Source organism: Capra hircus, chromosome 27 (genome assembly GCF_001704415.2).
Source record: "Capra hircus breed San Clemente chromosome 27, ASM170441v1, whole genome shotgun sequence".
Classification (NCBI taxonomy): Eukaryota; Metazoa; Chordata; class Mammalia; order Artiodactyla; family Bovidae; genus Capra; species Capra hircus.
Genome location: NC_030834.1, coordinates 5,324,061 through 5,351,404, shown reverse-complemented (window position 1 = coordinate 5,351,404; position 27,344 = coordinate 5,324,061). Strand labels below are relative to the sequence as shown.

At 47.3% G+C, this 27,344-nt stretch overlaps 1 protein-coding gene across 2 annotated transcripts in view; it reads right to left on the bottom strand.

Moving 5' to 3' along the window:
- RARB (retinoic acid receptor beta) overlaps positions 1-27,344 on the bottom strand; it is a 182,574-nt gene that overhangs the window by 93,549 nt on the left and 61,681 nt on the right. For both annotated transcript variants that reach the window (XM_013975483.2, XM_005698926.3), the window contains exon 3: positions 7,463-7,604. In XM_013975483.2, the coding sequence (XP_013830937.1) occupies positions 7,463-7,574 (112 nt within the window). In that variant the 5' untranslated portion in view covers positions 7,575-7,604. The remainder of the gene's footprint in view (positions 1-7,462; positions 7,605-27,344) is intronic.

The following is a 27,344-nucleotide window of genomic DNA, read 5'->3' as shown; positions in this document are numbered from 1 at the left end:
CAGTGGAAACAGTAACAGACTTTATTTTGGGGGGCTCTAAAATCACTGCAGATGGTGACTGCAGCCATGAAATTAAAAGACATTTATTCCTTGGAAGGAAAGTTATGACCAACCTAGACAGCATATTAAAAAGCAGAGACATCACTTTGCCAACAAAGGTCCGTCTAGTCAAAGATATGGTTTTTCCAGTAGTCATGTATGGATGTGAGAGTTGGACTATAAAGAAAGCTGAGTGCCGAAGAATGGATGCTTTTGAAGTGTGGTATTGAAGAAGATTCTTGAGAGTCCCTTGGACTGCAAGGAGATCCAACCAGTCCATCCTAAAGGAAATCTGTCCTGAATATTCATTGGAAGGACTAATGTTGAAGCTGAAACTCTAATACTTTGGCCACCTGATGCAAAGAGCTGATTCATTTGAAAAGACCCTGATGCTGAGAAAGACTGAAGGTCAGAGGAGAAGGGGATGACAGAGGAGGAGGTGGTTGGATGGCATCACTGTCTCAATGAATGTGAGTATGAGTAAGCTCCAGCAGTTGGTGATGGAAGGGAGGTCTGGCGTGCTGCAGTCCATGGGGTCGCAAAGAGTCAGACGTGACTGAACTGAACTGAGACGGCCTGGGACCTGGGACCCTTTGCTGCTGTGCTTGCACCTGGACAAACGTCTCTCCCAGCAACAAAGAAACTAGCAGGGACTAAAAACAACTGCACAAATGTGAGCAGTTGGGGCAAATTATGGACAACAAGATATACAGAGAGACCAAAAAACGCAACTGCCACTTCTGCAGAGTCGGGAACAAAAGCAGGGAACTGCGCATGCCCCCTGCACTCAACACCACCAAAGGGGCGGGCGGACCCTAAGACACCCCTCCAGCCTGACCCCTGGACACACACCACCCCCCACCCCTCTCTAGTTGCTCTTTTGCGTCTGACTCTCTGTGACCCCATGGACTGTAGCCCGCCAGGCTCCTCTGTCCATGGGATTCTCCAGGCCAGAATACTGGAGTGGGTTGCCATGCCCTCCTCCAGGGGGTCTTCCTGACTCAGGGACTGAATCTGGGTCTCGTGCACTGCAGGCGGGTTCTTTATGGCTGAGCCACCAGGGAAGCCCAGGACACATCCCCATCCCTCATGTAAGGAACCAGCTGCCCCATCTTGCTCAGGGAGTGAGCAAGGGAGCCCGTTACTTGTTTTCACTCCCCCTTATGAAGCAGGGACCCCAATAAAGCCTTGCCTGAATTTCTTGTCTGGCCTCTAATCAATGTCTATTGAGAGAGGAGGCCAAGAACCCTGGCCAGCATTACCAAGGTTTGGCAAAACAGAGCCACAGCTCGCCCCCCGCCCATCCATCCCAGTTCCTCCCACCCTCCCTGCGTTTTTCACGCACAGTCACACGCTATGCCTGCTCGGCTCGACGGTCTCCCCAGTGAACACGCTAGAAGAGCTTAAGTCTGCCAGGGAAGGCGACCAGCCAGAGGAAGCTGACGGCAGCAACACCGGCCTCCAAACAGGAGGAAAAGCATCCCTTCTCAGACCATGCCCAGGTGGTCAGTCAGCAGCAAGGCTACGCTCATCCAGGTAGAGAACACAGCCCTGGAGAAGGTGTGTGTCTTGTTCTGGGCCCGGGGCAGAGGAGTGAGTGAGTTGACAGTTGAATAGTTTCATCCAGAAAGGCTCTGTGGTTAACAGCTTGCAGAGGCCGGGGTGTCTCTCAGCACAGCCACAGTTAAGCACCTTGACCAACCTGACTTCACTGTGCAAGCATCATGCTAGCTTCTGGGGCTACAAGGTGAGGAGCAGACGACGCTTGCCTCTCAGGGGTTTATAATCAAGCTGGGAAGCCTCACGGGATAACAATAGCCTGTGGTTCCTAGAGGGATGTACAGAGCCTCCCCTCTGGAGCACAGGGGAGAGAGCGGAGTGTGCGGAGGGCTTCAGGGAGGAAGCGGCATTTCAGCAGGCTTCTGGGGTTCCTCGGATGGGGAAGGGGGTGAAAACCCAACCCCAGGGCACAGGCTTTGCAGGAGCTCGGAGTTCTGAGAGGCTCAAGGGCCAGAAGCTCTAGGGCAGCTGGAAGCTGAGTGATTACCTGTCACAGGAGAAAAGCAGGTGGCGATGGGGGGGAAGCTGGGGGTGAGGTCACAGAGCAGCCGGCAAGGTGACCGCTGGGGATGCCAGGAAGGCAGGAGTACTTCTGGGCCAAACCCACCCGACACCTAATAAAGCTGCACTGGGACACAACCACACCTTTCTGCTCATATATTTTCTGTAGCTGTGATTGGGCTTCTCCGGTGGTCAGTGGTGGAGAGTCCGCCCACCAGTGCCGGAGACAGGGCCTCGATCCCCGGGTCGGGAAGATCCCCTGGAGGAGGAAATGACAACCCACTCCAGTATCCTTGCCTGGGAGATCCCGTGGACAGAGGAGCCTGGCGGGCTACAGTCCATGGGGTCCCAAAGAGTTGGACACGACTGGGCGACTAACCAACAGCAATAGCTGGGTTTGTGCTCCAGCGGCAGAGCTGAGGGGCTGGGACAGAGGTCGCGCGGCCCGCAGAGTCAAAGCATTTTCTATCCAACCCTTTTTTAGTTTTGCTGATCAATGGTTGAAAACTGTGAACTATCACGGGGCTTTCTGCCACTGGCCAGAATGCACGTTGTCCGTTTCCCTCCTGTCGTCTCTAAGCAGCATGGCTTCAACCTGCTCCCTCCCCACCACAGACACAAGCTTGTCTGGACCCAGTGTCTCATTCTCAATCCCAAAATTTCTGTCTTCATTTGCTGCTGAGCCTTTTTTTTCTCCCCCCTGGTTTTCACTTTAGGGCTTTGCTGCACACTTTCCTTGCCTGACGTGGGCACCAGCCTCCCACCCACCTGCAGAAGCTCATCACTCAAGCTGGAGTCATGTTACTTCCTTTCCCTCTTCACCAAGTTCTTCATAAATTTTTGTACTACTTTTCAAATGCGGCTGAAAATCGATTTTTCCCCCCCTTGCTGTTACCACTTTCAAATCCCATGCTCTGACAAATAGCTACTCTTCTGCAAAAACAAAACAAAACAAAACAGGTTCCCCTCTTGTACAAAGCTCTTGGAAAATAGAAGGTATGCCTACCAGCAAGCTCTTGGAAAATAGAACGTATGCCTACCAGCATTCAGGGAACAGGAAAATAAACCACCTTGCTTTTCTGATGGGACACACAGTAAAGGCTTTATGTGTACATCCCCATATACTTTTAAAACCAAATTTGATCTACAAAAATTAAATTTGCACAGGATTTTCTAGGGGGGAGATCTTTAACATACAGCAAAGAGTGTGACTGCTGTTTTATTAACCACTGGCAATAAAACCCAGAGTTTTCAAAGCTGCTTTTTAGGGCACACAGTGTCACTCCCTGGGCCCTAAGCCCAGGGCTGCCTCTTACCCACTGTGTTACGGTGAGTAAATTAATCACTCTGTGTCTCAAAGTCCATATCTTCCTATAACAGGGGGAGAGAGGAATTGAAACTAACCCATCTTACAGGGTTGCTCCGAGGATCAAATGGGATGACATATTATGAGCAGTTTACATCGTGTCTGGTACACAGAAAACACCTTGTCTGTGTTAGCGAGCACTATAATTCTGAGGTGTCTTCCCCCGCCCCCCACAGATTCAAGAATAAGAACATACTGGGGACAGTGCCGTAAGACTTGATGCTTCATGGTGAACATGAAGTCGTTTCTGCCCCCATCTTTCTGGTTTCCCGTACTCTTGGCTCAGGGGGGGCGGGGTCCAGGGATGGACACGGATCAGAACTAGCCAATCACACTATTCAGCCCCCACCCCACCCCCAAGTCCTGCCTTCACCGAGGATCTGGGTCCCTGTGTTTCTGCTGGGTGGGCTATTGGCTGGAGCTATTGGTTGGCCATCTTTATCAGCCACTTGGAAAAGCTTCCCAGAAACAAAACCAACACAGTAAAATAACAAAACAAAACAAAACCCAGCTGGGAGAGATGAAGGGGACAATGAAAATGCCCCTAAAACAAACAGGAGCCTTTGGATCTAGTCATGGTATCCGGAAAGTCCCGTTCCATGTGCTGATTTCTGAGCTTATGGCAAGCTTCAGCTGGGTTTTCTGTCCCTTGCACCCAAAGAGTTCTGCAGCATCCTAGTGAACTGACACGAGCTGCGACTAGACCCGAAGGCACACCTTGCTCGTCTTGGTGCTGCGGAGAAAGCGTGGCAAGGAGAGGTGGCAGCCGTGAACTCTAGGCCTGGCTCTGTCTGCAGCCAGCAGGGGACGGCTGGGAGGACCGTTTCGTCTTTCTGGGTCCTGGTGTACTTGTGTGTCAAGGGAGAGAGGTGAATGAAAACCAATCTCTGAGATCCATTTTCAGCTCGACCATCCCAAGAGTCTCTATGATCTCTGGGTTTATTTCAGTTGCGGATACTGTGGTCTAATTGGTTACCGATTCTCTTATTTTCCTGCTTCCTTCTGTTTCAACTTTTTAAATTTTCTATTAGACTCTCAGTCACTATACTCCAAGTGTTTATTGTCTTCGCCTTCGATTTCCTTCTAAAGAAAATACATTTATTTTTGTATACTCGGGCATAACGATCCCATTTTCTTCCCATTCCTATATTTTTCAAACTAATTAGAGTGATAAGTTCCTTGAGGGTTGAAACTAGAGTTTTCCTGTGGGTGTGAACATTGTTATTATTTTTTTTAAATTGGCAACAGATCTGCCAGTTTTTACATAGCAGCAGGGTATGGGTTTTAAGTAATGTAAGCAGGAAATGGGTCTCTAGCCTACACAAAATAAAGGCGAAAGTACCGATTTACCCTGAGTCCACAGCTGCCTTCCTCTTTTATAATTGCAGTCTGAACCAAAATTCCCCCACAGAACTGCAGTGTAACATCCACATCTAAAGAACGTCAGACCAAAAAAGGGAGTTAAGGGCACAGCCTGTGGGTCTTGCACACACATAAAAATGATCTGCTGCTTTCAGGGCAATATCACTCTTTTCTCATCAGTGGTAGGGTTTAGGGCCTGAACTAAGTAAAGAATACTTTCGTATCATAACATTCGTTGATTTTTCTTTTATTTGATAGCTCTGAAGCCCAGAGAGGATCAGAGGAACTGGCTGAAATGTGGACTCATCACCTGTAGTCAGAACCCCCGGAGGATGCCGCCTGCCGGATGCTTCCCTGTCTGGTACCCATGGGGCTGGTGACCCCACGCTTGCTCATTGGGAGCTTAATTATGAATGAGAGCCCAGCCCAGGGGCCTTCATGATGACTTCTTGGCAGATACCACCAAATGACCTGGAGGCAGAGGTTCCGGGGCGGTTGGTTCAGCAACTCAGGGATGCTGTCAGGGCCCGAGTTTGTCTGTCTGTCCACTCCTCCATCCGCACAGCCTGCTCTGACCTGTCACTGACCTCCTTTAGGGCTGAGAGGACCTGTGGGGAGGCACTTGCCTCCCCGAGCACCTGCGGCAGAAGGTGGGACACTTCTAAGCATGAGTCTTTCGTTTTAGTAATTTTACTTTGATAAAATTTCAAATTTGCTGAAGAGTTGCAAGAATGGTACACGGAGCTCCTTCACGGGGTATCCCTTCACTCAGACGCATAAGGTTTGATATTTTCCACCTCTCTCTTCTTTCTCTCTCATTTCTCTGTCTCTGTCTCACACACACACATCTACACACCCACACACCCACACACACCCACACACACACACCCTTGTCTTTTGAACCATGGAGAGCTAGTTGCAGATACTGAGAATAAGAGCATTCTCTTTCTCATATAACAAAAGCGCAATGATCAAAGTCGGGAAATTTAAAGTGGACTCAATCCTAACCTATGGTCTATACTCAAATCTCAATAACCGTCCCAATAATGTCCTTTATGGACAGTTTCCTGCTCCAGCATCTTCAGGATCACTTAGCTGTCATGTCTCAGCCATTCTGTCTTTCAGAATCTTCGCGTTTTTGAAGAGCACTAGTTTTGTTTTTTTTTAATTGGGTTATTTGCTTTCTTATCATTGAGTTTTCGAAGGTTTTCTATCTCTGCATTTAAGTCCTTATCAGATATGTGATTTATAAATATTTTCTCCTCACCTGTGGCTTATCTTGTCGTTAATTTCACAGTGTCTTTGGAACAGCAGACATTTCTGATTTTAATGAAGTCTACTTAACCATTTTTTTTCTTTTACGGATCATGAGTGTGAGTCTTGAACTCTTTCTCACTGGACCAGCCTAGGTTACAAGTTCACCATGAGCCAATGATAGTGCCTGGAACAGAATATACTGATGGCTTGAGCCCAGTGAATTGATCCAACCCTGATGTCTTCCCTGAAGTGTAGAAACCCAAGAGGTGGAAAAGCCCATTTAAACCCTGGGCACAGTTAGGAAGACGCTGGGCAGGCCACCAAGAAAGAGCCCCGAGTCACAGCTCCCAGGGGAGAGCCAGGCGGCCAGCTACACACCCTCAGTGTGGGCCCGCCTGGCTCCAAGGATCTTCTCCACTGGCACTGAGCCGCATGTCCCAGTTCCAAAATCTAAGACCCTCTGAACAACATGAGCGTTCAAACCCCACTGCCAAACTGTGGCTATCTGCCCCACACTTGTAGACGATGGTGTGCGCGGCTCAGCATCTCCAGAGCCGCTTAGGCCACCCCGCCCAGGGCCCCACGAGACCCCCACGGGATGCAGGGCAGGTGGGCAGCGATTCCGCCAACTGTTCCCCTGGCACACACACCCGCCTCTTCCTCACATCCGCCCAAGCCAGGGCATTGGTCTGGCATGTTCTTGCTCTCTTCATTTGAAAGCACAGAGGAGAACCCACAGGCAGCGATTTTCTGGTGCTGTATTCCCTCTGCCTGTGTTAGAGCATGTCTACTTCAAAGCCCCATAAGCCGATGATTATGGACCACTCATTTTTAATCTATTCACATGTTCTCTTCTGAATTAATCAAGTGTATAATTGGAGGAAGGGGTGGTGGGAAGGAGAAAAGCTGAATCAAGTTTGGAAAAGTGTCAACGTGCCAAATTTCTAAATGTTTCTTCGACAGCAAAAGTTTGGTGCTCCCTCCCCTCTGAGAGAGGGTGCATTATTTCCACATGCCTCTGCCTCGTTTTATTCTCATCAATACAGGCAGAGCTCTTTATTCCTCCTGTCAAGACGGGGGAATGGTCTCCGTGTGGTTCTAGGATACGCTTGGGTTACCAGCAGAGACGAACTGCTCTGGAATACAAGCACGACACCCAGCTCCTCCCCTTTCACCAAATGCCACTCAAATTTTATCTGAAAATCCCCAGTTTTCTGTTTCCACGCCATCTCTGTTGACACCTAACCGTGGCAATGTATCATTAGTGTCATGCCTGAATTCCACATGCTGATGTCCTCCACAACTTGATTTTGGAGGCTGAGTAATCATATTTATAGATAAAGCAAAGAGAAAAAGAATTTCTGAAGCTCCACTTACATTCTTTGGACATCCCCACTTCAAAGCACTTCTGGAGCCGACAGTACTGGCATCGATTCCTGGTGACTTTATTAATAACACAATTCTTATCTCGGTGACAAGTGTAAATCATGTTCTTCTGAATACTTCTGCGGAAAAAGCCCTGCGGGCAAGTGAAAAGAGGAGGAAATTAGGCAAAACTACCGAGCTTCATGCGAAATCAAAGTCAACCTTATCAATGCATTGACTGCTCGTCCTGAGTAATGAAGTGATGGCAGCAGAAAGGTTAGCTCATTTAAGCCTTAAAATCCTCGTATCCTTGTGAAAGATGATACTCATATTCATAGTCTCTCCCTTTCCTGCAAAGCAGAAAGTTCCTTTTAATCAAAACTGGACATGACTGTTATTATCTTGCTAAAAGAAAATGAATGCCTTGGGAAATACAACGCAGAGTTGACTTCCCTCCAGACAGGCTTAACTTCCTAAGTGGTTCCCACGTTGGCCAGAGTGATTTCAGGTGAGTCTACTGTCAAGAAACCCAACAGAAGCAGCATTCAACTTGCAGAAGAAATTATATGCTTCATGAAGGAATTAGGTCTTTTCAAAGGTGTCCTCTCCAATTCCTTTTACATATTTAGCTCATGTAACCGTATTTAAAACATAATTTACATAGTGTTTAAGAAAAATATTTGCCACGGTTGTAAACAAGGCAGAAAAATGACTGCTTGGTCATTTAATGGCATATTAGAGTTATGTTGTGCAAAACGGTACCTGCTAATCACGTGTGGTCATTTAAGTCAAAATCAATGAAAATTAAATAAAATTAGTATGATAGTCTCCACGTCCATCCAAGTTGTGGCAAAGGCCACGATTCCACTCTTTGCAGTGGCTGAGTAGTATTCCACTGTACTCATGCACCGCAACGTCTTTATCCGTTCATCTGTCAGCGGACACCCGGGCTGCCTCCGCGCCCTGGCTATTGTAAACGGCGCTACAATGAACATGGGGTGGGGTGTATCCTTTTGAACCATGGTTTTCTCCAGATATATGCCCAGGGGTGGGACTGCAGGGCCCTGTGGTAGCTCTGTTTTTAGTTTAAGGAGCCTCCAGCTGTTCTCCAGAGTGGCTGCACGGGTCTACATTCCCACCAGCGCTGGGAGGGCTCCGCCTTCCCTCCACGCCCTCTCTGGCATTTCTTGTGTGTAGACTTTTTGATGACGGCCATTATGGCTCTTGTGAGGTGATACCTCATTGCAGCTTTGATTTGAATTTCTCTAATAATTAGCGATGCTGAGAGTCCTTATTCATGTGCCTCTTGGCCATCGGTATGGTTTCTTTGGAGAAATGTCGACTTAGATCTTTTACCTATTTTTGATTGGTGTTTTTTTTTTTTCATATTAAGCGGCACAACCTCTTTGTAAATTCTGGAGATTAACTCCTTGTGGTTGCTTTGCTTGCAAATATTTTCTCCCATCCTGTGTGTTAAAAATTAAACAACAAAAAAAATTGCCTCCTCACTTGTACTAGCCACATTTCAAACGCTCAGCAGCCACGTATGCGCAGTGTCTGGACAGCACGTGGCCAGAATGCTGCCGTTTTCGCAGTCTGCCTGCGCGGCGCTGACTCATAAACTCACCCGGGTCGTCTAACGGTCTCAGGAGACGTAACGAATTGTGACTTACTGTTTATTATTGACTGCACCCTGACTCTGTAAAGACTGTGGAGGACTGGTAACTTAAGAATCATATTGGTCTATTACAGATGCAAAGATTCCTGCCCAGCTGAGATATGACCCAAGATGACTGTTCTGTTGCCTTGCAGGGCATCAATCAGGTGTGTCTAACTTTGCCGTCTTACTCCAGCATTCTTTTTTCCCATCACTGTATCGGGTACACTGTGTGCCTGTGCACCTACCTAGGCATTTGCTCATATCCTTCTTTGAACCAATTTGTCTTCCTTCTCTTTTCCTCATTAATGAATTCAGTAAATCCTCAATATGTGTTTACTGCATATTTGAATAAGTTACTGCTTATTAGGGCTTCCCTGGTAGCTCAGAGGGTAAAGCGTCTGCCTGCAATGCTGGAGACCCGGGTTCGATCCCTGGGTTGGGAATATCCCCTGGAGAAGGAAATGGCAACCCATTCCAGTATTCTTGCCTGGAGAATCCCATGGACAGAGGAGCCTGGCTACAGCCCATGGGGTCGCAAAGAGTTGGACACGACTGAGCAACTTCACTTTCACTGTTTATTAACTTTTGGATGTTACAATTTGACCAAAGAAGCAATTTATCTTGATTTTTGTGATACTCAGATGAAACAAATCAAACTTTAGGCTCCAGGAGCACAGGGTCCCCACCTTCTCCTCTGCTTACCCATCTCCCCACACAGCTCTGCAGAGAATGGGAGATTGAGTGACGCTTGTTAACACACAGATGAATGAATGGTTACTGACGAGGAAACCGGCTGTCTTTTTCTTCCTCCAGTCGCCGGTCAGTAACCTCTCTGCTGCCAGGGGCAATAAAAGCAAGGAGTTTGACCTTACATTTGTGATGCGACTTTTACCTACATCAGACACAACTCTCCTGAACATAAGAAACACACCACCCAGTGTGCTGAACCGCAAATAAGACTCACCATTTGAGTTCACCTTTCCCTGCAGGACATTAACAACACTCCAGGAGCCAGAACTAAAAACCTTCAAAGCTAAAGCACGGTAGCCAAGAAAGCTCATGTAATACACTTCATTTAGGATATGGACGTGGGCACCCTAGGATTTTAATGTCTAAATAACATATTTTCACTGGCATCATTCAACCGTAAATGCCTAGAAATCTTGTTTAAGGTTTCAACTCCTGTCACATCCCAGATACACACATTTTTCCAAGAAAACATAGTTTATTTTTGTACCTCTGGAGCTACAAATATGCTCAGAATCTAAAAATAACAGGTTATAAATACCCTGCAACTCTAAGAGAGTCTGTGCCCTATGGTCACTTCAAACGTATCTTTTCCTGCAGAAAATATTCATACATACAGGACACTTTTGGCCGCCAGATGTACAAACTCTACTTACAAACACTTCACTGCTCTACTGCCAGGAAACACTGGCATTTGGAAGATCCAGTTTCTGCAGGTGTTGAGGCCAGTGAGGTGTGGACAAAGGTGGCCTCCTTCGCTTATTAAAAACCGAATACTCAGTTCGGCACATTCTTGGTAAGGGAGCACAGAGGAGAGGAAACCAATCTCATGACACCGAGATGGAAGAAGAGAGGCTTAAGAACGTTATACGTCACTAATTATCTAGGGAGTGAGGTTCAGTAACAGTGATAGCAGAAACTAAATAGGACTTCTTAGTTTTCCAAATCAGAGTGTAGGCCGGATTTCAGAAGGAGAATCTGAGTTTCACTAAATTATTTCCACCAGGGCTTGCTGGCTAAGTCGGATGCCGTCAGTTACTTTTGCACACAGGCTGGGTGAACGGAAATGCCCTTGGAAGCCACAGAGGGGCCTGTCTTGTCCAAACCTCCCTCCCCTGCAGTAGATACTGTGAGCTGTTTGGTAAACCTCATTCCCACTGCTTGGAGAATCTCGTGTGTGCATGCGTGTGGGTGGCACCATAGCCCCGTGCCACCAACATTTTAACCTACTTAATGCTTTTATCTAGGTTGAGTCTTCTTTTATTTCTAGCATTATTTAAAATGAAAACCTTTAACCTCTGGCTCAATTCAAAAGCTAGCACTGTCATTAAATAATGAGAGGGCACCCACACAATAAACAGAATGAAGTCCAGCAAAACAGAAGTCACGACTTCCCTGGTGGCACAGTGGATAAGATTCCGCCTGCCAATGCAGGGGACACGGGTTCGATCCCTGCTCTGGGAAGATCCCACGTTCTGCAGAGCAAATAAGCCCATGGACCACAGCTACTGAGCCTGTGCCAAGAGCCTGTGCTCCGTAACAACAGCAGCCACTGCAGTGAGAAGCCAGCGCTTAGCACTGAAGAGTAGCTCCCTGCTTTCCACGAGAGAAGAGCCCACGTATCAACGAAGACCCAGCACAGCCAAAAATTAAATACATTAATAATAATAATAAATAAATAAAACAATAATCAGAAGTGATTTCACTCTTGCTGGATCCGGGTTGTGCTAAAGACTTGGGAGTCCAGCCTCCTCTCTTCTGGCAGAAAAGGGACAGAGCAAGACTGAGGACGAGATCAGCCCTACCTTGAGACTTCCCTTCAAGGGACTGCGAGATAATAAACACGTTTCTCACTGTGTGACTCAATGAGGTTTAAAGCCAGGAATCTGTCCCACCTAAAATTGAGAGCCTGGTAATTTGGGAATCAAAAAACTGTAGCCTCTCCCACAAAAAAACAAAACAAAAAAACTGTAGCTGAAATTCGTCTTATGTAAAATGTGCTTTAGAAGTATTGAGTTTAAACAGAAACAGACTCATAGACTTTTAAAATAAGCTTATGGTTACCAAAGGGGAAGGGAGGGACAAATGAGGGGTTTGGGATTAACATACACACACACATGTATAAAACAGATAATCAACAAGGACCTACCATACAGCACAGAAAACTTGACTCAATAGTCTGCAGTGACCAGTATGGGAAAAGAATCTGAAAAGGAGTGGACACACGTGTGCGTGTAACTTTACCACTTTGCTATACAGCAGAAACCAACACAACACTGTGAATCAACTAGATTCCAATATAAAAGTTAAATTTAAAAATTCTTTAAAAAGTCAAAAAACAAATTTCCATAAAATAGTACCAAATTCAAGTGTGCTAGTCCTTGCAGTTGGTAGATGGGTGGAGATACACCTGGAGGAGAAGAGGCGGAAAAGCTGAGCAGGTCCAGGTGAAGGGCTCGGTCCTCCTCCTCGGAGGTGCAGGGGAGAGGGGAGGCGGGCAGGGCCCTGGTGGGGAAGCTGAGGGGTGGCCTGGGGAGTCCCTGCGGGGAGCTGGGCCCACCCATCCCCTGAGGGAGGGGCTGGTGGCTGAGTACCCTTCCCAGAAGTACATTTCTGAGATCCCAGGTGGGTCATCACAGCAGGGAGGGGCACGTTGAGACAGCCTGAGGGCGAGGACGAGGGGGCTTCCGCGGGGGCAGCAAACAGTGAGGAGGCGGGGCGGGGACAGACAGACCTGCCACCTGCAGGGCAACAGCCGTGGCTTCTTCAGACTCACGGACACAGGGGACAGCTCTGCAGCGGCCGAGGCGGAGGAGGGGTGGAGAAGGGATGGCCCCAGAGTCCCGGATCAGCAGCTGCAAACTGTTACATGCAAGATGGATAAACAACAGGAGCCTACAGGATAGCACAGGGAACTATATGGAATATCCTGTGATAAGCCATCCCGGAGAAGCGTATGAAGAAGAAAGCAAGTATGCGTATAACTGAGTCACTTTGTTGTGCAGAAATTAACACAACACTGTACATCAAATATACCTCAATAAAATGAATGAAAAAAGCAAAGCCAGAAACAACTATGATTTCTTGGGACTGGCCTTGGGTTTAAAAGCTAATCAACCAGAGAGCTTTCAGATGGCCTCAGCTTTCTCTTGGAGTGGAGACCTCAGCTCACCTCTGTGGGGACCCAGGGCGGGTGTCTGTGGCCAGACTGAGGCTGCAGTGCCAACCCCAGGAACTGGCTCACAGTCGCTGGGTGCCAACCCCAGGAACTGGCTCACAGTCGCCGGGCACCAGTTAGTCTGAGGACCTGGCTTTCTGCCACAAGGTCAAGAAGACAGACCTGCATCACAAACTGAGCCAAGTGTTTCCTAATCATGGATTTTTCAGCCTTTCTTACTTCACGCTCTTCTACTTTTGCTATCAAAGAACTAGAGTTCAACCAAAAAAAAAAAAAAACAAAACCCCTCATATGGTAGAGAAGGCCACATAGGCCTTAGAACCATTTGTGAGCCACCTGCTTCATATCTTAGCAATAACCACGGAACACCCACATCCTACTCAGAATTCGTTTGTCTTCCCTTGGGGATACAAGGTGCCCTTGTACTAACTGACCTACTATCTACAGGACATAAACAATCAGAAATCAGAAGGAAAGGCAACTGTCTCTTGCAAACCTAAGTATTTTCCTATACCTAAATACTTAAGATTCCCAGTTCCCTCGACGAGCTAGTCAAATGCTCCAAACCTACACAGGTCATGGAAAACAGTGACCCACCTCACTCTCTCCTTTATGGCAGTGGTCTAGTTGCTAAGTCGTGTCTGACTCTTGTGACCCTGTGAACTGTGTAGTCTACCAGGCTCCTCTGTCCATGGGATTCTCCAGGCAAGAATACTGGAGTGGGTTGCCATTTCCTCCTCCAGAGGATCTTCCCGACCCAGGAATCGAACCCAGGTCTCCTGCATTGCAGGCAGGTTCTTTACTAACTAAGCTACAAAGGAAGTGGTTAAGAATTAGGCTTTACATATAATTAATATAATTATATATAATGCCTTCTTCCAAAAAACTATTAGAACTCTTCAATGAATTTGGTAATGTTGCAGGTTACAAAATTAATATACAGATATCTGCTGAATATCTATACATTAACAAAAGACCAGAAAGAGAAATTCAAGAAACAATTCTATTTACCATTGCATTAAAAAGAATAAAATACTGAGGAACAACCCTAAGGAAACAAAACTTGTGCTCTAAAAACTATAAGATGCTGATGAGAGAAATCAAAGCAGACACAAGAACATGGAAAGACATACATGTTTGTGGGTCGGAAGAATCAATATTGTTAAAGTGACTATACTACCCAAGGCAATCTATAGATTCAATGCAATCCCTATTATATTACCAAGGGCTTTATTAACAGAATTAGAACTAAAAAAATCTTAAAATTTATATGGAGTCCCTAAAGACCCAAATAGCCAAAGCAGTCTTGAGAAAGAAAAATGGAGCTGGAGGAATCAGGCTCCCTGACTTCAGACTACACTACAAAGCTGTAGTCATCAAAACAGTATGGTACTGGCACAAAAATAGAAATCAATGGAACAGGATAGAAAACTCAGAATTAAAAACCATGCACCTATGATCAATTAATCTATGACAAAGGAGACAAGACTACACAATGTTGGAAAGAGAGTCTCTTCAACAAATGGTGCTGGGATACTGACAGCTACATGTAAAAAAATGGAATTAGATCCTTCTTTAACACCAAACACAAAAATAAGCTCAAAATAAACTAAAGACCTAAATCTGAGACTGGACACTACAAACTCCTAAGGGAAAACAGGCAGAACACTCTGACATAAATTGCAGCAATATCTTTTTCATCTCCCAGAATAATGGAAATAAAAACAAAAATAAACAAATGGGACCTGTTTAAACTCAAAGCTTCTGCACAGCAGAGGATACAATAAACAATAAACCAAAAAGACAACCCACAGATTGGGAGAAAATATTTGCAAATGATGTGACTGACAAGGAATTAGTCTCCAAAATTTACAAACAGCTCATGATGTTTAACAGCACAAAAACCAACAGTTCAATCAACAAGTGGGCAGGAGACCTAAATAGACATTTCCCCAAAGAAGACATACAAATGGCCAAGAGGCACATGAAAAGATGTTCAACACCACTAATTATAAGAGAAATTCAAATCAAAACCACAATGAGATATCACCTCATGCCAGCCAGAGTGGCTACTATCAAAAAATACACAAACAGTAAATGCTGGAGAGGGTGTGGAGAGAAGGGAATCTTCCTACACTGGGAATGTACATTGGTGCAGCCACCACGGAGAACAGTATGGAAGTCCTTTAAAAAACTAAAAACAGAGCTACCATATGACCCTGCAATCCCACCCCTGGGCATACATCTGGGAAAAAAACATGATCCGGAAGGATAACTGCACCCCAATGTTCATCGCAGCACTGTTTATCATAGCCAAGACATGGAAGCAACCTGGACGTCCATCAACAGAGGAAAGGATAAGGAAGACGTGGTACATATAGACAATGGAATCTTACTCAGCCTCTAAAAAGAATGAAATAATGCCACTTGCAGCAACATGGATGGACCTAGAGACAGTCAGACAGAGTGCAGTGAGTCAGACAGTGCAGGAGAAATATCGCATGACATCCCTGATATGTGGAATCTAAAAATACATGATACTATGAACTTGCTTACAAAACAGAAGGAGACTCATAGATTAGAGAATGAACTTATGGCTGCCAGGGGAAGGGATAGTTAGGGAGTCTGGGATGGACGTGTACACACTGCTCTATCTAAAATGGATAACCAGCATAGACCTACTGTATGTACAGCATGTGGAACTCACCTGGCAGCCTGGATGGGAGGGGAGTTTGGAGGAGAATGGATACATGTATATGTATGGCTGAGTCCCTCCACTGTTCACCTGAAACTATCAAAGCATTGTTAATTGACTAAGCTTCAAAACAAAATAAAACGTTTTTTAAAAAAAGAATTAGACTTTACAATATTTTTGCAAAAAACAATGGCCCATACTTTGTGTAATGAATGATTATATATAATGTCTTACCTTACAGAATGGTTCCCAGTGGGAGCAGGGCTGTGATTTTTGACCCCTAAGCTGAAACTCCAGTACTTTGGTCACCTCATGTGAAGAGTTGACTCATTGGAAAAGACTCTGATGCTTGGAGGGATTGGGGGCAGGAGGAGAAGGGGACGACAGAGGATGAGATGGCTGGATGGCATCACGGACTCGATGGACATGAGTTTGAGTGAACTCCAGGAGTTGGTGATGGACAGGGAGGCCTGGCGTGCTGTGATCATGGGATCACAAAGAGTCGGACATGACTGAGCGACTGAACTGAAATGAACTGAAGGGATGTTTTTGTTGTCATAGTGTACATGGCTGGCAACTAGTAAATAGAAGCTAGAGATGGTGCCACACACCCTGTGATGCCCAGGACCCTCTCTGACGATCCCCCTGCTGAAGACTGAATGTATCCCCCGGTTATTCTTTCACTGAAGTCTACCACTCAATGTGATGGCATCGGGAGGTGGGGCATTTGGGAAGCACTTTGGCCATAAGGGTTTGTTGTTGTTGTTAAGTCACTAAGTTGTGTCTGACTTTGTGAACCCATGGACTGCAGCACGCCAGGCTCCTCTGTCCTCTACTATCTTCCGGAGTTTGCTCAAATTCATGTCAATTCAGTTAGTGATGCTATCTAACCATCTCATTTTCTGCCGCCCACTTCTCCTTTTGCCTTCAGGCTGAGCACTGAAAAATTGATGCTTTCCAATAGTGGTGCTGGAGAAGACTCCTGAGAGTCCCTTGGACAGCAAGGAGATCAAACCAGTCCATGCTAAAGGAGATCAACCCTGAACACTCACTGGAAGGCCATAACGGTAGACCCTTTAAGACCCCAGAGAGCTAGCCTGCCCTTCCCTCCCCCATGTGAAGGTAAAGGGAAGAGACATTCGTCCAGGAAGCAGGACTTCACAAAACTCTGAGTCTGCCAAGAGCCTTGATTTTGGATTTCCCAGCCTCCAGAACTGTGAGAAATAAATGTTTGTTGCTTATAAAACAAAACAAAATAAGCAAACAAAACTCTGACTTGGTCACTTACTATCTGTGTGACATTGCACAAGTTATACCAAGGCCTCAGTTTACCCCTCTGTAAAATGGAGATACTGAAAGTGCCTACTTCATAGGCCCACTCGGTACATCCAATCAGGAAACGGATGTAAAGTGTTGGTACAACGCCCAGCACATAGCAAGGGCCTAATGAATGGCAGCTCTTGTTCCTGGCAAAACCTCTTTTTCCAAAGCTTTCTTCTGGACAGTTTCCAATATACATCTTGTGTTCAAAATAACGATATCCAAATAGGATAGAACAGCGCTGTGAATCTCTGGACAAAACGGGCTACTGTGGGCAGGCAGCCTCGTGACTCCTAAGACCCATTCACGATCCACTCACTCAGGGCCATTTAACTGGGGTAGAGGTGGTGGGCTCTCCCGGGGCACACCAAGACGGAAAAGATGGATATGGACTGCCCTTCTCCAACCTACCAGGAGTGAGAAGTCAAGTGAACTGAGCAGTGCAGAAGCAGAAGAAGAGCCCAATACGGGCCTGGCACATAGCGGGCACACACAAATTGAGGGTTTGAGATTGACATACACACACCACCGTGTATAAAATAGTAACTAATAGGGAGCTACTGTAGAGCACAGGGGACTCTGCTCAATACTCTGTAATGACCTATATGGGAAAACTCATTAAAAGAGTGGATACACGTATATGTTTAACTGAATCACTTTGCCAGACACCTGAAGCTAACACGACCTTGAAAATCAGCTCTAGTCCAATAAGGTGAAAACACGGTGGGTGAGCAGAGGTCGGGGTGAGGAAGGACAGGGAAGGGCCAGCGGTGCAAACTGGCAGAGAGGTGAGTGATGGACGTGTGTGTGCAGGCATGGCGGGGACAGGGAGCTGATGGGCAGACAGGGTCAGGTCAGGAAGGCCATGCCAGGCACTTGCTGGAAAGGAACTCCCTCTTCTGTGCACGTGAGGACCAAGGTCAGCAGCGTATTCTGCCAAGCTGGACACTGATTTCATCCTGCATTAATTTAACACAGAAAGACAGCTGAGTGCCGAAGAATTGATGCTTTTGAACTATGGTGTTGGAGAAGACTCTTAAGAGTCCCTTGAACTGCAAGGAGATCCAACCAGTCCATTCTAAAGGAGATCAGTCCTAGGTGTTCATTGGAAGGACTGGTGCTGAAGCTGAAACTCCAAGACTTTGGCTACCTGATGTGAAGAACTGACTCAATGGAAAAGACCCTGATGCTGGGAGAGATTGAGGGCAGGAGGAGAAGGGGACGACAGAGGATGAGGTGGTTGGATGGCATCACCGACTCAATGGACATGAGTTTGAGTGAACTCCGGGAGTTGGTGATGGACAGGGAGGCCTGGAGTGCTGCAGCCCATGGGGTCGCAAAGAGTCAGACACGACTGAGCGACTGAACTGAACTGAAGCAGACTGTCGAGCTCTGGGTATCAAGGGGCCAGGGAATGGGAGGGAGTAGGGATGGGGGAGGGGGTTAGTGTTTGGTGGGGGCAGAGTTTCAACCTGGGACAGCAAAAAATTCAGAAGATGGATGATGGTGTGAATGTACTTAGTGCAGCTGAACTGAACAATTAAATATGGTTAAAACAGTATGTTTTATATGACATGACTTTTACCACAATAAAAAAAAATCATTATTAAAAAATACAAATACCTAAAGCCCTTAGGTTTGAGCAGGAATGTAGGCCAAGAATCTCTGATTTCCGAAATGACAGCACAAGCAGCTGCCTCCTGCTTAATCCTCAAGATGATTTTGAGAATTCACAATGCAGTGTTTTGGATGGAAGCTGCTTTTTCTGTTTTAGAGCCCCTTTCGTCAGGTTTAACAAGTGTAGAAAGTGTCATGATCTCTGGAAGAAAGGCACGAAATTAAACCTTTTTTGTTTTGCTAAAAAAAAAAAAAAGGCAACTTGGCCCCAAATTCACCATAAAACACATTGGGTCAGGAGAAATTCATCCCAAAGATAGCATGGGCGTCACACGTGTTTGCACTGGGCTTCGGCAGAGTTGATTTCTATCCCGTGCAAAGTTCAAAAGGGTGCTTTCTCCTTCCAGAAGAGAGGAGAGAGAGCAGTGAGGAGTGTTAGTCATCGCTCCACGCTCATTAAAAGGAGTCGACCGCGATCCCAGCTCGATCCAAGAGTAGCAAGCAGGTGGCTGCCCCAGGTGGGCATCCCCTGGGCCAGCGGGCCTGGCATGGAGACTCGGGCTGGGCAAGCACAGACCTGCAATTCCCATCTCCAGCCAGAAGCAGAGGCGCTGCCAGTGGGAGGTGAGGGTGGAATACTCCCATCGCAGCTACTTTGGGAAATGCGGCTTTCAGACCAGGAAACACGTTGCCTTAAACAAACAAAAAACACCCTGCGGACTGAGTAGAAGTCTGTGCGTGACAACGTCTGAGAAGTTATTAATAGCCAGATTTGGGGGAAGAAAGAGAAAAGTGAAGACCTTTTCACCCCACTGAAAGACAATGGTGAGAGGGAGGGAGAAAGTAGAAAAACAGCCCACTGTTTTGATGACAAGCAGAGCGCTTCCTCCCCCGCAGGGAGGCTGGGCACGCATGGGACTGAGAACGCTGGCCGGCCAGCCCGTGGGCCGCTCTGCGCCACCCAAGGAAAACGCCGTGGGAGCCACACTCCACACAAGAACGTCGTGTCATCCCAAGGGGCACGGGCATAGAGCCATTCGTTTTTTGTTAAAAAAAAAAAAAAAGCCTCTGCCAGGGCAAGACGCCACTGTTGTGAAAGGTGAACAGGTGTCCACATGGAGGTGGACAGCCTAGCTCCTAGGAGGCTCCGAACTCCACAGCGCCACTTGCCTGCTCCTGGGAAGGTGGCCTCTGAGTCCTTCCCCTTGACCACGTGTTTCAGCCCCAACACTCTCCTGCCAACTCCCTCAGACCGGAAGTCTCCTGAGCATACTGACTCTTGTGCAGGTTAGAAAGACAAGCCTTTATTTTGAGGGTGATGGGCAGATAGGGTCAGGTCAGGAAAGCAGACAGGTAGCCCAAATGGTAAGGAATCTGCCTACAGGGCAGGAGATCTGGGTTCGATCCCTGAGTCAGGAAGATCCCCTGGAGCAGGGCCTGGCAACCCACTCCAGATTCTTGCCTGGAAAATCCCAAGGACAGAGGAGCCTGGTGGGCTATACAGTCCATGGGGTTGCAGAGAGTCAGACACAGCTGAGTGACTAACACTTGCTTTATTTTGGGAGATGCCTAGAAAGATGGTTCTTAAGGCGGCAAAGATCACAGATTTAGCAAAAACCTCATGTCTGTGGGAGCCAGTCTTTCCAGAAGAGGGTGATTATGGTCTTTTCCTGGACTTTGTCAGGCGAGCACGAGAGCTCAACCCCTGTTAGAGCCAGCGGCCAACACTCTCGATCCTTCTAATCCCCTATTAATTAGAACTCCCCAGGAATACCAAGTTTGCAAAGGCAGCCTGGGTTCCTAACTGCGAACCTGAACTCACAACACCTGAGATTAAGGCTTCCCCTTCTGGAGTCTTCCACGTCCCAGGACGGGCACAGAGCCAGGGCATTCAATCCACAATGTTCTTTATTTTAGAGGAACATATCTGGGGAAGAAATGCCACTGGGTAAAATGAACCGGGACTAACAAGTAAAAAGAGTTTAATTGACTGGACAAAACGTCTTTCAATTTAGGTGAAAAAAAAAAAGCTTTTTCTATTTCCAAAGCATGATCTTGGATAAGAGTTTTTTAAAGCGCTCACCTGCCATATAGTCTGGTTGATTATTATAAACCCATGCTATGAGTAGGCAATCTATCTGGTTTGGGGACTAACAATTACACACAAGATTTGAGGAGGAGAGTTTCACAAGACAAGTAAACACTACCGGTTAAACCAGCAGTTAAGTGTAGGGCTCTGCCCTGGGCAGGGCCAGCTTCCCACGCGTGTCCGGGGCGGCCACACAGAGCCCAGCCCTGGAAGGGTCTTGCCTTTGGTTTACTGCTCTGCTGCCACTGTCTGGAACTTCTGGACCGTTTTTGAACGGGAGGTGAGCAGTTTCATTTTGCCTGGGTCCTGCAAATCAAACAGCCAGTCCTGGCCCTAGAGTACCATCTCCAGCAAAGGTCTCTGACTTTCTTCCTTCGTGAGGACCTGAAACTCTTCTCCTCTGGATGACCTCAAGGCTAGCTGTAAGACTGCAGATGAGAGAATTAAGCAAGTCCACCACCAGGATGCTTCAGATCTCCTCGGGATGCTTCTGGGCAATTCAATGGCTCCAGAAAGAGCCAGAAGGGAAAACCATTCAGGAGGTATTTGATGTTCTACTTTGGGCTTTATTCCCCGCTTGGATAAGGGACTTTGGGAGGGAGCTGGGAGGGGTAGAAAGAAGATGGAGAACTTTCTCAGAACTGGATAAAATTTCCTTCCAGATAGCACATATGTTTAGGTGCAGTCTCAGGAGGGAATCTAGAAGCTCATTCATACACCTCCTGAATGTGCCAACTCCTCCTTGGGAGCCAGCAAGAGAAAGAGTAAAGCGGAAAGAAGCTGAAGAATATGAGGCCCAACAGTTACTCTGTTATCTAAAGGATTTCTGTACAGCAGGTTAAGTATTACAAATACAGTATCTTGAGGACCACTTCCCCACTTTGCAAGAATCTGAGTTGAGACAGAGTAGAAAAAAAAAAAAACAACTGTAAGAGAATTAAAAAAAAAAAAATTCCTCTAAAATGGATGATTTCACTGGGCTGCACATAGCTTTCTTTAAATCTGGTCTTGAGAATTTACTTTAAACCAACCAAAGACATCTGTTTTCTAGATTACTTGGGTCAGTTATTTTGTGCCCTTCCACCGTGAAACCCATAGTTACCGATTTATCATCAGGATTACTCAAAATATAACAGGGCAAGAAGCCAGTGCATTTTAAGTTTTAAAAATCTCAATTCTTTCACTGAGAAAAACTGCACCAAAATAGGTCCTCGGCCACGGCCCAGGAGTTAGCAGACCCCAGCTGCTTTGCACATTAATTACTAAATCTCCTCTGGACCCAAGTTCAAGATCTTCATCTGTCCCGAAGATGGGGGAAAGGTAAGCAGGAGGAGACACAGCCAAAATGTGCTTGAAAATACATAAATTCTTTGCAGAGGAGGATGAATTTTTAAATCTCTTTTAGAAATGTGGTATGCAACAAGTCACCATCAGCAAAGCCAGGACTTGCTCTGCCAGGACATGTGGGCTGGTGACAAGGTGCAGCTCCGTGTATCACATACTTCTAAGGCCTCTCACAGACGCCCATAACTAGGATGTGCTGGTATTGTTTTGTGTTGTGAAGAGGGACCTAAATTAGAAAAGAAAAAATAAACACCTTTGACCAAAATTTCTTGTACTTTTTCCAAGTTAATTTTCGGGGCCGGTCAGGGATCCTTTTGCTGGAAGTTTTCCATGCTCATCATTGTGTGTGTGGTTATGTCCTGGATCTGGCATGAAAGGGCAGAAGTCATACAGCATGTGTGGGCAGGAGGGGAAGCAGGCCAGGTCTTCCCACTGAAGTCGGTGAGAGTCCGACGGCTGCGAGATAACGGGCATTTACTGGGCGTGACCGTCGGCTTCTCCGCACCACAGATGTGGCCCTGTCACTGCAACGGTCTCGCCAACAGGTTGCTTAAGCCCCAGCTCTCAAAATGGATTCTGTCCTGGTGTGGAACAGCCACGGTGACTCCAGGCTGAGGCCTGCTACGGCACCGCATCCCTAATCCACGCCCTCTGAATGTCCAGGTCATCACTGAAATGGTCTAGACCCCTGCCTGTCCCCCAAAGCTGCCCAAGTCCTTTGTCCGGGCCCCCACCCTGAGTGCACGCCTGCTCTCCTCTGAGCCTTCACGGTGCTGTTCCCCGCAACTCAAGAGCCCTTCCCTGCCCTTTAGTTCATGACACGGCCCCCCAGAGGGTCAGGCGCCGGGGAAGCCCCTACAGCCACAGCGGCACACCCTCCTGTGACCTCCGCTCCGCAACACTGCAGCGACGGGTCCTCACGGCGTTCCTCCTCAAGGCAGGAAGCCTTTCAGGTGGCATCTTAACCATCTTTGTGACTCAGCATGTGCAGCTGCTCGAATCAAAAAGTAACGCAGTGCACCCCGTGCTCAGAGCAGTCGAGACGTGGAGCAGGAATACCCGTGGGCAGAGGGATGCGGCACACGCAGCGGAAGATCGCTCAGCCACGAAAGAGGACCAAGTAATGCCAGCTGCAGCCACACCGGCGGTCCTAGAGATTAGGATGCTAACTGAAAAGTCAGACAGAGAAGACAAATACCGTATGATGTCACATGTATATGGAATCTAAAATAGGACACAAACGAACCCGTCTGTGAAACAGAATCAGGGACACAGAGCAGATGGGTGGCTGCCAAGCGGGAGCGGGTGGGGAGGGGTGGAGTGAGCGTTTGGGGTTAGTGGATGTCAACTTTTACATACAGGATGGACACTCAGCAGTCCTGCTGTATAGTGCTATATCCAATACCCTGAGATAAACCACATGGCAAAGAATGGTAAGAAGAGTGCGTGTATGTGTATAACTGAATCACTTTGCTGTACAGCAGAAATTAGCACAACACTGCAAATCAACCAATATATACTTCAGCAGGAAGAGAGCATGGTGGCAAGTTACTTCGCTTTTTAAATATCATATGGAGATTCCACGTAGAAGCAAACGGAAGACAAGAAAGATCGGCATGGAAACTTAAATTCAATAAATATAACCACCGACCAAAATTTTCAGGATTGAGGAAAAAGAGAAAGGAAGTTATACTTTCAGTGTTACTGTTGTTAGTTGCTCAGTGGTGTTCACCTCTTTGCGACCCCGCGGACTGTAGCCCACCAGGCTCCTCTGTCCACAGGATTTCCCAGGCAAGAATACTAGAGTGGGTTGCCGTTTCCTTCTCCAGGGGATCTTCTCGATTCAGGGATCAAACCCGGGTCTCCCGCATTGCAGTGAAATTCTAGTATTAGAAATTCAGACAGCAATACCAACTTCGTGATTTATCCCAAACTCCTTTCTTCCTTATTCCAAATTAGTCAGAAATCGGCTCAAATTTCACCCTCGCTCCTCTTTCTTGATCTTTAAAATTAAAGTTGCAATATTATGTCAGCACAGCGCCAAGACCTGAGACTGAACAGGTCCCCAGCGCAAAAGGTAAAGTTCTTTGAACAGCATGAACTCGTCTGCAATTAGCACATTACAGCTCCCACCCAAGCACCTCGAGTTATAAAAGGCGCTTCTGGAGCTGCGGCTCTTGGAGCCCGTGACTCCTGTGCTTTCTGCGCCTGTTTTATAAGAGAAGATTTGGCAGAATGCACACAGCGCACGTTTTAAGTGTTACCCTTCTCGGCTTCTCCATTTCATCCTGGCTTTCCGATGATAAAAGGAGGAGCAGCCTTTTGACTACACGGGAGAGAGCGGGAAAACCGGTCCCATCATAAAGGAGGCACCTGCCAGTTCTCAAGTGCTCTCCAGTTTTCAATTAAAGGCGGCTAATGAACGCAGGGAGACACATTTTATTTTTCCTAACAGAGCCCTTATTTTTAAAGACGTAGCTTCATTTTCCAAAACTGCTGGCTTTAGACAGAAGAAACACACATCCTGAATGAAAAACTTCTGTTCTCCTGTTTCCTGTATCAAAGGGACATTTTTCTCCTCCGCGGCTACATCCCACTGTGGCTGGGATGGGGGTGTGGCATCGTCCCTGCGGTCGGAGCCCGCGTCCCCGCCAGCAGGGCACCCCAGGGCGCTCCAGGGCGCTTCACTCACATCTGCCCTTTTCAGATGACCATTCCATGGAAATTCGTTTACCCTTCCAGGCTTTTTTTTTTTTCCTTCCCAGGACAAAGTAGATAACTTGGAAGGGTGTGTTTATTTGGAACTCATCTGAAAGAACTTTTCCTCTCTCTTAAGCAGCTGCCTGGACACAGAATTTGGGGAATTATTTTCCTTAGATCAAACAGGACTGAACACTTTCTTGGCCACAGCTGACCTTCTTCTTTGGAACATACACGCTTTCAGGATTAGTATTTTTATCCAGAGTTTTCTCCAATGAATAATTAGGAGATGTCCACAGGCAGGTGTAGGAAAAAAAAAAGAGCTTGGGCCCCTTAGCTGGTCCAGCCGACCTGGGACCACCACTGAGCGACTTTCCATGAGCAGTCGAGCAGATCTCTGGGACCACCCCTGTCACTGGACTTGGGGGATCTGGCCTGGGGCGGGGTGAGGGGCAACAGGGGTCAGAGCTGTGGGAGAAATCCTCCAAGGCTGGAGAAGCTGCTGTGAGTCACGTGACTCTGGTCGACTGAGATTTAACGTGTCAGTGGAGGCAAGGAGACAAGACAACGTGTAGAAATCCCTATTTGTTTTAACGTCACCTTAAGCTTGCTGGGTGCACCCAAAGCTGGCTGTGAGAGACGCATTAGGACTGAGCCTCATACCTCGGTGGGCACGAGAACGGGTCTTGTGAAGACACCAGGCAGGGACCCGAAAGAGGTGATGCTGAATTCGTCTGTAATTTCAGGTTTCCAAGTGGCTTTTATGAGGTTGCTTATGCCAGGCATTTTGGAGCACCAGCTCTTTGAATTTTTAATGTTCATCTGCGCGATGCTCCACCAACACCCGGACCCCAATCATGGTATTCATCTTGTTATCTTAATGGGCTGGGGCGGGGCTGGGGGAGATAGGGTGTCCTGCCACCTGTCTGCATTCGGTATCCTCATTTACAGATTGCAGAAGAAAGTGCCGACCGTGAATTATTTAAAGTCTATTGTATCAGTGTGTGTTCTGTAAGCATTCACTACCGGCAAAGCCGCCCGATCAGTTTTCACTTTTAATTGTGCTGATACCTTATCTGCCTGGTTGAAAGTGGAGAGTGGTACGTGACACCGCCTCACACGGTGAGCACTGGGGAGGCCACGAGGTCTAGCTTTGAAAGCCACACTCACCCACTTAGTGAAGGTACCTTCAGCATGCAGCAAGGATGAGCCATCCCGAGTCACTATTTTCATCTTGTTGTTCTTTAGTCCTAAAGTCACGTCCGACTGTCTGCGACCCCGTGGACGGTAGCCCACCAGGCTCCTCTGTCCATGGGATTCTCCAAGCAAGAATACTGGGGTGGGCTTCCACTTCCTTCTCCAGGGGATCTTCCCCAGCCAGGATCAAACCCACCTCTTCTGTTATTGGTTAAGCAGATTCTTTACCATGGCGCCACAGAGGAAGCCCCATTTTTATCGGTAATGTGTGTCCATTACTCTATCAAACACAAATCAGGGCAGGACAGAGCCTCGTTGCTTAAGAAAAGCTCTCAGCTGAGGAAACCAGTGAGGCACCAACCGCACAAAGGCAAGGAGGAAACCACCAGCACCCCCCCACTCCGCCACCAAATCTCAGGTGTGTCTTAAGACGAGAAGCATCAGAAGACATGGCTGGGTATGCTTGCAGACTTTGTCCTAATCTGAAAAAAATATTTAGAGCAACGAAAATATCTTTAGATGATAAACTTACAAACCTGTGGCTGGAACCTGACTGAAATAAGACTATTCACAAGGCGCAAGGATTTATTACTCAGAAATTCAAAACTAGAGACCTCCCTGGTGGTCCAGCGGTAAGACTCTGGGGCGAGGACTCAATCCCTGGTCAGGGAACTAAGATCTCACGTGGCACAGCCGAATAAAAAAAAAGAAATTCAAAATGAGCCCTAATCCCTCCCCTCAAATGCCCACAGGTGCTGCGTATGCCGGTATGTGGTCCAAAAGTGTCTCACCGTTATCTAAATTTAAAACGTTCCCTCCAGACACAGCAACTCAGGAATTCATTTGGGGGAATCCACGGCTACAGAGTGGTTCTGATGTGCCCTTATGTCCTCAGCACCACATCCAGTGCCTGGGCTGGCTTTTGGGAAATCTGTGTTCATCTGGATGGGTGGAGGGTCGTGTGGGGGAAAGACTCACTCAACCCTCAAGTTTGCCAAACTGAGACTGGCTGGGGCCTGGGACCCTTGGCTGCGGTGCTCGCACCTGGACACACCTCTCCTCCACCCACAAAATACAAAGAAACCATCAGGGCCTAAAAATAACCAAGCACATGGGCAATGGGGGCAAATTCTGGATAAAAAGATACAAAAAGACCAAAAACCCAAATGCCACTTGTGCAGACCTGGAGCAAAAGCAGGGTAGGCCCCCTGCACCCAAAACCACCATGGGGTGAGCAGACCACCTTAGCCACCCCTCCAGCCTGACCCCGGCCACGCCCCAACTCTCACCCCATATAAGGAGCAAGTGGGCGAGGGCGCCCGCCACGTGTTCTCACCACCCCCCTCT